The 17,288-nt window shown below is 30.2% G+C and overlaps 1 protein-coding gene across 1 annotated transcript in view; it reads right to left on the bottom strand.

Moving 5' to 3' along the window:
* Positions 1-17,288, bottom strand: part of KrT95D (phosphofurin acidic cluster sorting protein KrT95D) — a 137,730-nt gene that overhangs the window by 39,314 nt on the left and 81,128 nt on the right. Inside the window, exon 4 of the mRNA XM_072526036.1 lies at positions 1,913-2,140. Within this exon, the coding sequence (XP_072382137.1) occupies positions 1,913-2,140 (228 nt within the window). The remainder of the gene's footprint in view (positions 1-1,912; positions 2,141-17,288) is intronic.

Genomic DNA, 17,288 nt, shown 5'->3' on the forward strand with positions numbered 1-17,288 from the left:
GAATAAATTTGCTTTACACCGGTTTAAATAGAGAACCGTTTACGTGTTGGTATAACCAATTTCCGGTCCCAACTGTCAGATATTAGAATTACCAACTAATTATTGAATGCTTAATAATTCAGTCAATTTCTTGAATTAATCAATTATTTTATCATCAATAATTTATCTACTTATTACTTTAGTTCCATATTAACATATCAGAACGGGAATAAAATATTTAAAAATATTTATACACACCATGCCAGATAACTCACACCAACAATAATTTCAAAGAAAGTTTGTAACTTTGTTATACATTTTGATTACAAATGTACATATTTAATTTAATTACCAAATAATCACTTAGGTTTGTTCTGTAATTTTGACTAAACTGAGTTAGTTATCATAGAAGATGTATTTCAATTATTCATATTGTTACATTGAAATTTAATTATTTAAAGATTGTTAAAGTATGCCAATATTAAACACATCAACTAACTTTGATATCCAAAATTAAAAAATTTTAGAGACATTCATTAATATCAGCTTATTTCATAAAACTAGAAAACTTAACTTACAGTATTTAGAAATAGAAGAACTGTTACACTTTAACCTACATTTGTCAAATTTACCTCTAAAATCTAATAGATAACATAAAAACTCATTGTCTCCAAGTAAGAGATGTAGTGCATTCAAGTCCTCCCCCTTTTTAAATTTAATGTCTATTTCGTCCCCTTTTAAGTGTTTTCTGTGTGTCTTAAATTGTCCTTAATTTTTAATTTTTAACTTTAAATACTTGACTTACAATAATTTGCCATATATTGCAATAGAACCTTATCAAAGAAATTTGATAATTACAAGTTGAAAGAATTGCACACCCACACAATTTGTACATCTAATCTCATTCATTGTCTTACAACTGTCACCTTCATAAAATAAAATCTCAATAAATAACACACATTTCATAAATATATCTCTAGAATAAATATAAATAACTTTTAAATAACTCAATGGTATAGAACATTACTTTCATCAAACAAACAATCACATTACACCTATCTCTACTTCATTGGATAAAATCTGTCTCCTCAAGAACTTCCCCGTTTACTGTCAAACAATTACAATAGCAGACTTAAGTTCTCCAATCAACACTACAGAATAGTTTGAACCATGTTCTTTCAACCATCAATTAATAGAGTACCGGCATGTAAGTAATGTTATATTTATTTGTTCATTTATTAATTTATTACAGTTTAATAGACTATTTTACCAATTTGTGGGTCTTACCTTGTCTGCTTAAACATTTTATTCATTTTGAAAAACCACAGACATGTATATCTTCTATCTTTGTTTATCTTTATTAGACAACACCCTAATATGGGTTTATTATTTCAGCATTTATTTAACTTTGTATCGAGACCTGAAGATGCTTTGCATATTGTAGAAAGCGAAACCGGTCGTCTTGATAGTTAAATTAAATTGATTGTGAGTAAGTCTAATTTATTATTTCTTTTACCTTTTTAAACAATATTTCGTTTAAAAATAAAGTAAAACATTATACCTACCTACCCAAATGTAAACCACTGGGCGGTCGAAACGAAATTTATTCGGATAAACTATTTTATGGTTTCGGTCGCTCAGGCAAATATTGTTATCTTACGCAAAGAATACATCGATGATAACTTTATCTGAGCGACTGTACATATTTTCAAACATAATACCAGGCACATCTGAATGTAAATATCGATGAGAATATTAAAACTTTGTATTATTAATACATCTCAGTCATTGATAATTTTGGAGTTAATAACTACTCCTGGTAGAGTAATTTTATTTTAATTTTTATTGCCTGCTTTTATTACAGATAAATATATTTTTACACAGTCTCACCGAAATGTAAATGTTTTGGATTCAACTATTTGAATTCACTTACCTGAAAAAGAATTGTCTTCAGCTTTTTCGGATTCCGTAAAATGTAAAGAATTATTATCTAGAAGACTTCGACTACTACTAAAAAATGGACGTAAACTCGGTTTAGGAGTACTTGTTATAGATATAGTATCAGGTTCTCCAGAATCGTCGTCACAACTAAGCGATTCTAACTCTTGAAATAAAGCTTGAATATCACTTGGATTGTCTAAACAATCTCGTACTCTTCCCCCTAGTGAACAAAAATAAACATATAACACCTTTGTATTTTCCAGTTCATTTTAGCCATAACAGTCTAGTAATTACAATATAATATAACCAAACAAATTATAACTTCCTTCCCTTGCCCCTCCAAGAGGTCGGCGTTTGCACTTTCATTTTTGAAGTTTTACCGACGACTCTTCAGAAGTGCAAATTATAGCAAAATTTTTTTACATAAACTTTGAATATTCAAAATTAAAAAGCGCAAATTACATCCCTTAATTGTTTAAACAAATAAGATGTGATTTAAAAGAAAATTCTAACTTTGGCTCTAATAGAGAAGTTTCATAGTGTTGATAATATGTTTTTCAGTCAAATAGAGTCAAAGTATAGAATAAAACTGGTAAATCAGTAAAAGAAAGAATGAAATCCGTTAATAAATGACGGAGATATGGAATATTAAAGTTGAAAATTTCCGCGCGAAATGATTATCGCTTCGACTTTGTTTCTGACGTCGCGTCTCCGTATTGGAGCGGCAGAGTGCAGAGACCCGAACGGTCCATTTATTCTGCATTGAACCAGCAAGTGTTATACGTGTAGTAGCGTTCAAATTTTATTTTATCGTAATGGAAGAAGGATTTGTAAAAGGTCAAAGTGATAATTTGCCAAAAATTGATATTTATACAGTGATGGACTTTTTTTCTTCCAATCCATCTTATATAAGTGCTGAAATAAAAGGAGTAAAACTTTCTAAGTAAGTATCTATTTACTTTCGCTTAATATTATAGTCGTCTACACACTACTTAACTACTAATATAGAAATTCTTTGGCTGATAAAGCAAAGATATAATAATGCAAACATTATTCTTTTACCAATTTGTTTAATGTTTTTACCGACCAATCAATAATTCTTTACTTGCATATTAATTTTATAAGAACACTTACTATTTTTTCATAAAAGTTTTAATATCAGTTGTTATCAGTAGTGGCTTGTAGTTATTATAATATCATTAATATATCATTATGATGGTCGTCCATAAGTAAAGTTGATTAAAACAATATTAATTAAGTAAGTACCTAAGTATTGGTAATTTTTTAGAGCCTGCAGAGAATCCTATCGAGATGAGGCTATCGGATATGTCCAGGTGAAACTTGAAGGCAATAAATGTACTGTAAAATGCAGAATTTCACCTGAACACAAAGTAAAAAGTAAACCTTATCACTGTACATTGGTTTGTGACGAAAGTGAGGAAAAGGTTGAAAGTGTTGTTTGTCATGACTGTGATGCTAATCAAGGTGGATGTAAACATACAGTAGCTTTTTTAATGTGGCTTTTTAAAATTAGTGAAGCACCTGCAACTACTTCAGTAAAGTGCTACTGGATGAAACCAGCGCTTTCTAATGTTGGAAGTAACGTTAAATTTATTAAAGCCAAAGATTTTAACAAAGACTGCGCAATAATTTCGGAAATAACAGAAGATAATGAATTTTGTAATACTTTTATTAGCGAATGCAAGAAACGAAATGCGAACAACATACAAATAATGGCATATTTTAAGGATGTAAACTTGGAGATGAAAGCTTCACTACACTACCTGATTTGTAAATACAAGAGTAGTAAGGTTCAGTTTAGTTTAAATGATTTTATATTTTGCAAACAGAATATTACTGAAAAGCAATGTAACTTGATTGAAAAGGCAACAAGCAACCAATCTGACTCTCCACTATGGTTCGAGCTGAGGTACGGCAGAATAACGGCTTCTATTGCTCATGAAGCGTCAAAATGTAAAACTTCGGATGGGGTACTCGTAGAAAAAATTTTAGGAGCATATCAGTTTAAAGAGCCGATAGCAATGCAAAGAGGTACTTAATAAATTTTTATTTAATATGTTGGAGTACATAATACTTTTTAATTTTTGTTTTAGGAAAACGCCTAGAAAACGATGTAAGGAGAGAGGTAGAAAAAATTAAAAATATTAAGATCGAGAAGTGCGGACTCTTTCTCTTAAGCGAATATCCTTTGTTGGGTGCCTCTCCAGATGGTATTACAGAAAACCATATTATTGAAATTAAATGTCCGATGAAGAACAAAAATTTAACCAAATATATTAATTCAAATAACACCAAAATGCGAAGCCCAAGTGCAATTACAAATGTACTTTGCAAAAAAACTGAAAGCTTATTTTTGCATCGCTCACGATGATTTTGAGACTTCTAAACAAGTAGATGTTTTTGAAGTATTTTATAATGAAGAATACTGCAAAAATTTAATTAAACAGTGTACATTGTTTTGGAAGTATGTTTTTGATTTATTGATTGTAGATTAAAAATAAAACACAATACGTTTTAATTACATGTTATTAATTTATTTTGAACATTAACCATACCACATGCAATCACAACAATGAAATCCAACATACAAATGACTTTAGTATCGATACAAGCGTCAGGGGCTACCATGAAAAAATTTCTTAATCTACCTATTGATCTCTCAACATTTATACGTAGCGCTGCTATACGTTTCGTTTCCATTACTTCCAATTTTGAACTAACCGTGTTTGCAGAAACGCTTGGAGGTCTTATAAGATGGCAACCTTTAGTTTCTAGCAAATGAGATATGTTTTTAAAACCCCTGTCAGTAGATATTCTATACCATTCCTGGTGCAAAATGTGGTGGGAGAAACCGGTTCCAATCAAGGTCGGCCAAGGTCACGCGAAGGTAAATTTCAAGGTCACATGATGGTCAAGTTCAAGGCCATCTAAAGGTTAAATTCAAGGTCACGCAAAGGTCAAGTTCAAGGCTACGTAAAGGTCAAGTCCAAGATTACGTGAAGGTCAACAGTTCAGGTCAAGGTCGGACAAGTTTAAGACCACAATACTTGTTGTGCAAAATAGGATCAAAAGCGGTTAGACTGATTCCAATCAAGGTTGGATAAGTTCAGGATCATCAAGAAAAAGTTACCTGAAGGTCACAATTCACTTGAACGTCAGGTTGAAGTAACCTGAGGGTTGATCAAGGTAACCTTAAAGATACTTTACAGATGTAGTTAGACTAATGTCAGTCAAAGTCGTACAAGTTCAATATGAGAAAGTTACCTGAAGGTTACGATAAGGTCACTTAAACGTCACGATAAAATCACCCGAAGGTTGAGTTCAAGGTAACCTCAAAGTTACGTTCGGTATCCATCTTAAATAAATATCACTTGTCTGTTACCACGTAATTAATGATTCATTTAGTATCGCAGTACGACAAACGACATTTGTCTATTGTCATCGTCCTTGATGAAACTTTTATAACCACACTGTCATCGTAGTCACTGAACGAGTTAATTTAGGTATACTGATTTGTGAAGATCCTATTTAACCTTGTATAATTTGATAAATTATACCTCAATCATTTTTTAATTTAGTTTCTTCTAAATTTTTTAAATAAAGTAATTATAACTGCAAATTTTAGTAATGCCGCTGCGGCAAATTATATCTGTTTTATCTCGAAATAAATTTTTTTACAAATTGCAATTACAGTAAACTTTTTAAAATTTATTATAAGATAATTTGGTTTGGTCACAATCCTATTCTGCATTTTGTCGCCAACATTGTTCAATGTTTACTCGGACCAGCTATTTAAAAGGGCACTTGAGAAACAACCATATGGAATAAAAATCAAACGGGAAACTACTTAATGTGATTAGATATGCACACGATACAGTAATTCTATCAGATAATATTGAAGGTCTTCAAATTCTGCTTGATAGTATTCAAGAGATAGGAGAGGAAATGGCCATTAAAATAAACTCAAACAAAACCAAATTTTTAGTGTTTAGTCGTGACCCAGATCCCAAGTTGAGAAAGTTCACAAAATGACATATTTGAGAACTGTGATAATGGACCAACTAGATCCAGACATAGAAATAAAACGAAGAATAGCAATGACTAAAACTTCTTTTATGAAAATGAAGTCATTTCTTTGCAATAACCATCTCAGTTTAGACCTAAGGCAAAGAACGGTTAAGTGCTATGTTTGGTCCGTAGTTTTGTATAGTGCAGAAGTGTGGACGCTAAAAGTATCGATCATGAACAAAATTAAAGCATTGGAAATGTCGGTTCACAGACGAATGCTGAAGATACCTTGGACAACAAGGAAAATTAATGAAGAAATACTAAGGAGCGTCAACAAAGATAGAAAACTGCTAATTCTATTTCACTTTGTATAATCTGAGAATATACAAATTATATTTTTAACTAATATGATTATAAAGGCCAGGTAGCACCGCTATTGATTAGCTAATAAATAGTTGTTTCTTTACAACATTGTACTCTAATTATCGCATAAGATTAGTTCAATCAATATTATTTTAATTATTGAAACCTATTTGTATAGTTATTAGTATCAAATTAATAAAAACAAAGGTAAAACATAAAAATATATTTATTTACACTTATAAATTTTTAGCATATCTGTTTGATATGAAACAAATTGAATATTTAGATTTTCTTTCTTTTTTGTTAGCTGTTTTTGTTCTTCAGCTAGTGTTTGTTCTCTTGCTGCAATCTGTCTTGTCTCCTCCGATACAGCACATATCTTGTCGTGTAATAACGACCAGGATTGTTGATTATTATACGACTGATTGTACCGGTCAGTCATCTGTCTGTTGTATTCTTCCAACTGCTCCATCGTGAGAGTTGTCGAATACGACGAAGCTGATGGTCCCGAGGAAGAGGAAGTTGATGTTTCTGAGCAAGAGGATGGTCCCGAGGAAGAGCCCTCAAAGGGCCTCAAGAATTCCTTTAGAAAATCTTGACTATCAATGTTAGTCAAATCAATCTAAAACAAAAAGTACATTAGAATAATTTATTTAAAATTAAGACAGAATGTAAAAGCTCCTAGAGAGAGTTAAAGAAGCTCCTAAACAGGGTTAAATAAAATGGAAAACAAAGAAATAAAATACTACAAAACAAAGGAAAATAATACAGTAAAATAAAAACAAAAATACTACAATAGGCGAAACTGTTTTCTTGTGACATATATAATTTATTATGTTTTATTTAAGATTGAGTCACAAGTAGTGGTATAAATATCCAAACGTAATGTGAATAGAAACATCCAAAACATACAAAAATCCAGAAACATACAAATGCAACAACAATACAGAAAATTAGAAAATAACAATAAATCGTACATTTTACAAATAATGAATACTTACATAAGTTTTCGGCGACTTCGTCAAGAGCTTTTCCAATTCCGACACTGTTTTCTCTATTTTGGGCTTTTTAATTTGAGTATTTGAAATAATTTTGATATTCTTAGGCATCTTGTTTACTGTATTCACAGACTGATAATGTAAGGGAACATTTCTGCTTTTATATACACAAATTAGTTTAAAAATGCATCTGAAATGTATCCCAATTACCCAACCTACATTAACATGCCGTAAAGACGCATTCACAATAATCGTGAAACAAAGACCTCTGACGTCAGAAAATAATAAACTTTACAAATTATTCCCAACCAAGCAAGCCTTTTGTATACACAAACTAGTTTAAAAATGCATATGAAATGTGTTCCAATTACCCAATCTACCTTAACATACCGTAAAGACGCATTCACAATTATCGTGAAACAAAGACCTCTGACGTCAGAAAATAATAAACTTTACAAATTATTCCCAACCAAGTAAGCCTTCTGTAAACTGAAGTTGACCTCCAAACGTGATTTTGCTATAATTTAAGAATATTATGAAAGTCATAAAAAAGTAGAAATTTTCCGTACTTACCGATACATGCATATATATGCAATTATTATACTTATATACGTTTATAGTCATTCCTTCGTTTTATCAGTAAAAACGAGCCGTAAATATATCCTTTGAAAAATGCCGAAGAGAATGCATTCTCTCTGGCAAATTTTTTTTTTCTTCTCAAAGTGGAGTAGTCCAAACGCGATCAAGTATGCATGAATTTTATTTCAGAATTATTATTTTAACAAATATAGGGCGATTCAAGTAGGTAATTAAAAAAATAAGAAAATTTATAAAAATAATAGTCTTCCGTTTTATGTTGCTAACGCGGCTTTGGGATTATAACAGGGTAGTTTTTGCTATATCTACGGTTTACGGTATACAAGGAAGGTAACAGAGTCAGTGCTACGCTTCAACCGCCTATAATTACCTCTGGTTTTCCCAAGTTACTAGTTTTATTCAAGCTGCGTCGACCTGAAATGTATACCAGTAATAAATAAATAAGAGGGTTAATGATCCAACCTTTAAAGTCCACTGCTGAACATAGACCTCCTCGTGTTTCCAAACCCGTCTATTCTTCATTGCTCTTTACACTATGGATTTTTTTGTCCCAATCTATTTTATCTCTTGTTTCGAATTATTATTTTGACAAATATAGGGTGATACAAATAATTATTTAAACATGAGATGAATTATATCAATTACAAATAGATCAGAGGGTTCATATTTCGACCTAAAAAGTCCACTGCTGAACATAGACCTTTTCGTGTTTCCAAACCCGTCTATTCTTCATCGCTCTCATACAGTTGTTAGTTCATCTTGTAAATAGTTGACCGACGCTTCTTTTGTCTTTCTTCAATCTCCATTTTAGCTATATGCCCTATCCATTTTAGTCTGACTATCATTTCGATGATATTAGTCACTTTGACTCCTCTTCTGCTTCGTTTAATCTTTCTCACAAAGGTTTGCTAGTATGGTCCATTCTTTCCTATATGACTTTCAGTATAAATGTTAAATGACTTTCACTTAAAAGTCGAGCAGTTTATTCAAGGTCAAAGTCATTCAAGGTCATCTAATGTCAAGGTCGAGGTCAATGTCAAAGGTCAGTGCCGAGGTCAACGTCGAGGTCACGCAAGGGTCAAATTCAAGGTCGAGGTCGAAGTCAAGGTCAAATTTCAAGGTTAACACCGGATATCCTTGACAAGTATTGTTGGAATTGGTATAAAAGGCTAAAGCAAAACAGTGTTTCAGAGTAAGTTGAAAGTCTTCACTGAAAGCATTACGTTACGTTAAGTATCTCAGTCAGTGGTATTCAAATTGAACTCGGGGTGTTATTTAACAGTTCGGTGTGTTATTTAACGGTAAGTTAAGTGTTTTAAGTAGTAACAGTTGAGTAATTTGTAATAAGTTTTCAGAAAAATGGATTTAGAAGCACTAAATGAGTTTCTTCTTTTAGAAGGACAACGAAAACCTATCATAAAGTTAAATAAACTTCAAATAAATGTTCCATACAAAATTTCTGTAGCTAAGGTGACTGACTGCATCGAAATTCGGAGATTCTATTGTTTTGGAACTGGATGATAAGGTTGTGTTTTTACCACCTAGATCTACCGAGGTGCTTAAAAATCATATTTTGGAATTGGGAAATGGAAGGTATTCACTAGTATTCATTGGAGAAAAGGACACAGGCAAAGGAAATCCAGCAGCTTTATTTAAATTTATAAAATCTTAAGGTGAGTGTTAGTTTAAAATGTCAGAAAGGCTTGCTAATGATGTAAACAAACTAGTTAAAAAGTTTTATGAAAAAAATTATGATTTTACTGTTGACGAAATTGAATCATGGTTTAAACATGTTGATATTGCAATTAGTTTATGTTTTAAAGCATTAAAAACAAAAAATTTTGAAATTGGAAATATCCGAATGTGGCAAACAAAATTAAGTCATTTAACAGTTGTTTATAATAAGCTTAAAGAACTAAAAGAAAATAATTATACAATTAAATGGGAAGATTTAGCCACAGTTTATCACGGAAGGGAAAGGATGCTATGTCTTTATTTAAAACTAAAATTTTGTTAATTTTATCTAGATTTAACATAATTAAGGTTAACAGTACCTTTTGTGGCAAGTTTATAAAAAAAACAGTCGATGATGAAGAAACCATAGATTTTAAATATTTTCACACACCATATGCATCCATTGATAAATCTACTGATTTAAATAAATGGTTTTATGAACGTATAGTTGATTTCATTTTAAACAAATTATCAGAGTTTCAAGAACGTGATTCAGGTTGGGCATTAAGTAAAGTAATTTCTTTAGAGATTAACATTAATAGATATGAAATTGGAAATGGTTCGAGTTATATTCAATTACCTCAACAAATTATTAATAAAAAAGCTTGTGTAAACGTTAGAAATTTTGATGAAGCTTGTTTTTACTGGAGCATAGTAAGTGCATTACATCCAGCAAATCAATCTGTCAATCGGATTACTTCGTACCCACATTATAGTCAAATTTAATAAAATAGGAGTTTTTGAAAAATTAAATAATATTTCAATAAATGTTTATGGTTTGGAACTAATTGGAAAAAAAATTTAATATAACCCCGTTACGTCTATCTAAATGTAAATTACAGCAACACGTTAATTTGCTAATGATTCAAAATTTATATTTTCAAAAGTTAAACGATTATGATGCGCCTGATCCACTTGACAATGAACAAGTTAGTATTACTTATCATTATTGTTGGATTAAAAATTTATCTAAATTATTAAATAGTCAACTAAATAAGGATGGTCATAAAAAAATTATATGTGATAGATGTTTAAATTATTTTACTAATCAAGAACGGCTTAACAAACATTTAATTTTATGTGAAAAAATGAATGACTACAAACTTATAATTCCCGAAATAATTAAATTTAAAAATTTTATTTATAAACAACCAACCATTTATTATATATGCTGATTTTGAATCAATGCTTGAACCTCTTGACATATCTGTAGAAATTAAAAAGTATCAAAAAAATACTGCATTTAGTTGTGGATATTTTGTAAAATGTGAATATGATAATAATATCTCATTTTTTAAAAGTTATCGTGGAGTTGATTGCATGGATTGGTTTGCAAATGAAATGTCAAACGTTGCTCAAATAATTCAATCAAAAATAAAAAATATAGTTCCTATGAAAGTAAAACCTAGTACAATATATGCTCAAAAATGTCATATTTGTGAAAATAATTTTAAATGTACAGATATCATTGTAAGAGATCATAATCATTTTACTGGTAATTTTAGAGGTTTTGCACATGAAATTTGTAATTTGAATTATAAAAAACTATTTGTAGTTCCAGTCTGCTTTCATAATTTGTCCGGATATGATTTAGATTTCTAGGTGCATCTCTTGATGAATTAGTATCTACAGTAGATATTAAAGAGTTAAAGAATTTAAAGTATGAATTTAAACACCTACCTGACTCTAAATTTCAGTTACTTACACGAAAAGGTGTATTTTGTTACGAATACATTGATAAATGGGAAAAACTCAATGAAACGCAATTACCACCATCAGAACATTTTTATAATAAACTAAATGATGAAGCTGTACCTAATGACAAGTATGAACATGCACTTAATGTTTGTAAACAATTCAATATACAAAATTTGGGAGAATATTCAGATTTATATTTAAAAACAGATATATTTTTATTAGCAGATGTGTTTGAAAATTTTAGAGATATAGGTCACAGAACTAGTGGCTTAGATCCAGCATGGTACTATACGATTCCCGGATATTCCTTTGACTGTATGCTTTTGTACACAAAATGTGAATTAGAGCTATTAGGTGATGTAGATATGATATTATTTATAGAAAAAGGAATTCGTGATGGTATTAGTCAATGTTTTTCAAGATATTCGGAGGCTAATAATAAATATATGACAAACTGTGACCCAACCAAACCAAATAAATATCTGTTTTATGTTGATGTTAATAATTTATACGGTTGGGCAATGCTCAACCGCTTCCAATAAGTAATTTCAAGTGAGTTAATACAAATATTGATGTAACTGATATACCTGATGATGCATTTTTTGGATATATACTTGAAGTGGATATAGAATAACCGCAAACACTACATGATTTGCATAAAGATTTTCCATTGTGTTCAGAACATCAAATACCTCCGGGTTCAAAGTTACCAAAATTAATGACAACACTATCAAATAAAAAAAATTATATTATTCACTACCGCGCTTTAAAACAAGCAATAGCGCACGGATTGATCATTACAAAAATTCATAGAGTTTTAGAATTTAAACAATCTGCATGGCTTAAACCATGTATTGATCTTAATACAGAACTTCGAACTAAAGCTAAAAGTAAGTTTGAGCAGAATCATTTTAAGCTTAAAGTCAATAGTATTTATGTCAAAACTATGGAAAATATCCGGAAACATAGAATTGTGAAATTGACGAGACAATGGCAAGGTCGATATGGTGCAAAAAATTTAATAGCCAGTCCAAAATTTCATAATAGAACAATATTTGACGCTGATTTAATGGCAATTGAAATGAAAAAAACTGAGCTAATGTTTAATAAACCTTTATATATTGGAATGTCTATTTTAGATATTTCAAAAACATGTATGTATGAATTTTACTATAATTACATATTACCAAAGCTAGGAAATAATTGCAAAATTATGTATACAGATACTGATAGTTTTATATTTGAAATTAAATGTAACGACTTGTATAAAGAAATTATATGTACTGATATTCATAGATTTGATACATGTGACTATGCTCCTAACAATCGATATAATATACCCCTACATAATAAAAAAGTTCCAGGATTAATGAAAGACGAAGCTAGTGGTAGAATTATAACGCATTTTGTTGGTTTAAGATCTAAAATGTATAGTTATAAATGTGAAGATAATACTGTTGTAAAAAAATCAAAAGGAGTTAAATATTGTGTTATTAACAACAAAATTACGTTTAATGATTACATAGAATGTCTTCAACAAAATTCGGAAAAATGTATTTCTCAATGTTTAATTCGTTCAGATGCTCATAATGTTTTTAGTATAGAGCAAACAAAAATTGGTTTAAACCCTTTTGATGACAAAAGATTTTAATCAATAATTCATTTAATACCCTTCCTTGGGGTCACTATAGTTTAAATCTGACATTTTAAACCTCAATGATTTTGTAAAACATTGAAAATTAATTTAACTGTTCTTGTTGTTATTGTATTATTCCCACCTCTATAATCCTACATAAAAAAGAAACTAAACTGTAAAATCAATGCAGTCATCATGTGTAGTACAAGAATTTACTTGGGTGAGAGAAGATTTTACTTGAATAGAGCAAATCCTAATGAATATGTTGCTGTAAGTATACTTGGATCATCTTTTGAGCCATGCATCAGAATATGTGGAATTACAAATGGCTCCATCATTTTTAATTATGAAGAGTGGAAACAATTTTTATTGAATAAAGAACTAATTGACGTTTATTTTCACTATTCACAAAAATCAGAGAAAATAAAATTTGAAAAGATTTGGTTGCAGTTTGAAAATATTAATAACATGAGGATGCTAAATATATCAAGGGATATAAATACAGTTTGGTTAGGAACAATCTCTATTTCGGAACTCTGGAAAGTATCACCGATATTAAATTGCATTTTGTGTGCATATAAAAATATAAATTTCATCATCTCTTTTAAAATTTTGCAGTTGGGAGTTAAAAACTGCAGTAATATTACAGATGCTGGTTTAAACGTACTTAAATATATAAAAGATACAAATCCACTAGTATACACCATAGCAGTAGAAATTATTTATAGATATCCTGAGCTACTTAAATGAAAAAAGTTACATGTAACAAGAATAATAAAATGTATATACTGCGCACTTGGAATTTTGCTTATCAAGACGCTAGAAAAGGAAATTGGGAACAATATGTAGTTGATAGATATCGGTTTCATCGTCGAATCAAAGAAGTGGAAAAATGTATTTCTCCAATTTTAAGTAATAGTCATAGAAATAAAATGTATAAAAATTATTATTGTAATGAATAAAACATAATATATTAATGTATAAGTTTTTTATTTAAATATATATATATATATATATATATATATATATATATATATATATATATATATATATATAAATTATACAACATTATTTTTATTAAGCCAAGACTGTTGTTTCAATCCAATCCATTTTACAAGAATCTGATTTCCTTATCGTTTTACCACTTTTTCAATTAAATATACATCTGGATATTTAACTTTTTGTAATTTTTCTCGATAGAATGATCCTTGAATTTCTTCATGTTGTTCATCTTCTAAAACGTATGTTACAGGATGAGTTAAATTAATTTTAACAATTTTAAAAATTTCAGTAGTCCAATTAGGAGTATAGCCTCTGTTGAATGCATGACGGACCTTGCTTATACGCACATAATCTCATATCATAAAAACTTTTATATGATTAAATGCAGTAATATATTTCGCATTGCGATAGTTTACCTTACTAGGTATAGCGTTAATAGTAGAGTGTTTTGTATTATTATATTTTGATATAATTTCTGGTAATATATCCAACCATTTGTAATTACCTTACATACTAAATCTTTTCCAAAGTAACGATTTTAAAGTTCGAATTACTCGTTCAGCCATACTTGCTTTAATGCTAGAAAAGGTACTGTAATGATTAATTCCAAATTTTTTCATTAATGTTTGAAAATCTTTATTGTAAAACTCTGTGCCCTTATCAGTATGTAAGTTTTGAGGAGCTTTTTTCATTTGAGATAATGTCTTTCATAGCGTTTGTAATTTCTTTTCCGGTTTTAGTTTTAACAGGTACAGCCCACACGTATTTACTAAATACGTTGATTACATCTAAAATGTAATTATAACCTTTGTTTTCTTTAGTAAATGAATTCATAATAGCTAAATCTGCTTGTATAAGATCATGCAATCCTTTAACGATTACATGTCTCCGGGGGTAATTATTTCGAGCTGGGGCATGAAGTTCATGAACAACTTGAGCCTTAGACATTTTTTTCTACAGGACACTGTAACAACAGCTCTATGCAAATATTATTCGTTTTTCCTATTTTAAATTGTATCACATCACCTTTTTTAATTGTGATACCGGCCAACTCATGAAATTTATATGTTTTTGAACTTATTTCAACATCTCCAGCTGCTGCATAATGTGCAACACTTTCAATTTTAGCTGTTAGAGGACTTTTAAATCCTGTTCCACCGTTATCGAGTACGTAATAAATTTTATTTAGATTCGTTTTTTTTTCTCCTCTTAAACGAATTAGACACTTTACATGAAAGTAAAATGAATCACAAATATAAAAAGCTGACTTTAATTGTGGTAAAGGCGTTGACACAATATCATCTGATGAGCAGGTAGGTGACAATGTAAGATAATGTTGATTAAACTTGTTTAAAGGCATATTTTTTTAAATAATGTTAACAGTTAATTGACGTAACCTGTTTATATACTAAAGCAGGAGGGATATGTACTATATATGTAGAAAAACTCAGATTCACGTTAGTTGTTCAATATGTATACAGAAACGATTTCTATAACAGACATTGATAGTGGTGTTAAGAGTTTAAAACAGATGTTTCTTAATCTTGAATGGGATGCTCAACATGAGCTAGTATATGGAAGAGGATATTTTGATGACAACTATTGTATACAACACTCAGCAAAATATAAAAAAGGGTATGAGATTTGCGATTTGTTTTTAGAAAAGCAAATTTGTCTACATGGATTTGTATCCTTGTTAAGAAAAGTGGAACTCAATACTTATTTAGATCGCTTAAAAGATTATCTTCCGTCTGTGCTATATGAAACTGATGTTGATAATGCTGATAAAGAATCACCAAAGTAATTGTATTTTACAAATAAAAATTTTAAATGTATATTGTTTTTTATTTACGTTTTTACTAACGGACAATATAGTATCAATTCAACATAAATTTCATTAGATGGCTTTAACTGTACAAGCGGAAATGATATTACATCATTTACCGTAAGAACATTTTTGTCAACCAACTCTTCTTTGATGCTTGAAGAACTATTATAGTAAATTTTACGCGGTTCTGGGAAACATTTAACATTTTTTACTTTTCCAGATACAGGCATAGTAAGGCAATGTTTTTGCCATCCAATACAAAGTAATCTTTGCTAACATTTAAGTCTTTACGTCCACGAATGGTAATTACACACACACTACAATAATCGGCAGGCTGGCAAATGTAAAATTGAGATTGTAGTGGCTCTGAGACAATTTCATCGACATCACAGGTTTGAGATGTTAGATAGTGTTGGTTGAACCTGTTAAGAGGCATTTTGGCACTGAATGATATTTAACAAAAGTTGCAATATTTATGCACTTTATGCGATAACCCCACTTTCCCGCAATTCCTCAATTATTGAAATAATTTCATTGTTGTGTCCGTTATTACCCACTGCTTGAGAAGCTACTAGCAATCGTAGTCTGTCAATCAACTCATTAAAATCATCAAAATATTTGTACTCAATAGGATTTTTATTGTAGGACATCAACGTCATTTTTCCACCACTTTTGAAAGATTTCATCGTTAGTTTTCCACCTGATGGTATTGAACCAGATCTAGGACGTATGGATTCAATTAAGTTAGGTTTTACTATGTAGAGCTACTCGTCTTTTATATCGTTTGGAAATGTACGAATAGGTAAAGCCCTATTATTATTCCTACGGTAAGCATTAGTCCGTTCTATAATATCAACATAGTAGCTTATGTCTTGTTCAGTATATGTAACTGGTTTCTTTAAAAATAACAACTCTTAAAGTCCGAGGGTACCAGGGTAAATCATTCCTTTTATTCCAATTGTAGACTCATCAAAGTAGATCTCTGAATCTCCAATGAAAAACTTTTTTTCTTTAGGATCGTAGAATATACCCAAAATATGATCATATTTACCTGTCACATCACGCACCATTCCTTCAACAAAATCTCTTGGAAGTGGTGCTGTAAATTGATCAAAATAATCATGCGATACTTCAGGATCGGTCCGATAAAATTGTGAAATAGTATCATCTATAAATTCATTCAATTGTGTCCTGGATTCATAAGGGGTTTCAATTAAATTAGTGGGTTCTGTAGGGCGAGTGCTGGATCCTAATTGTGTGCTGCTTAGTTGAGGTGGTGGTGTCAAAAATGCTATTTTTCTAAAGGTGGATGGATCTCTCTTAATAGGACTTTTTACTTCAAAGAAGTTCTTTTTCTGATTGTGGTGTAGTGATTTCTTGTTTAACAGATGGTTGTTTTGTTTCCAATGCGGTAAGCAATTCTTTGATCGAAGCTTGCCTACCTTTAATTAGTTGTTTAGCAAGCTAGGGATTCATTATAACT

Source organism: Diabrotica undecimpunctata, chromosome 3, assembly GCF_040954645.1.
Source record: "Diabrotica undecimpunctata isolate CICGRU chromosome 3, icDiaUnde3, whole genome shotgun sequence".
Lineage (NCBI taxonomy): Eukaryota > Metazoa > Arthropoda > Insecta > Coleoptera > Chrysomelidae > Diabrotica > Diabrotica undecimpunctata.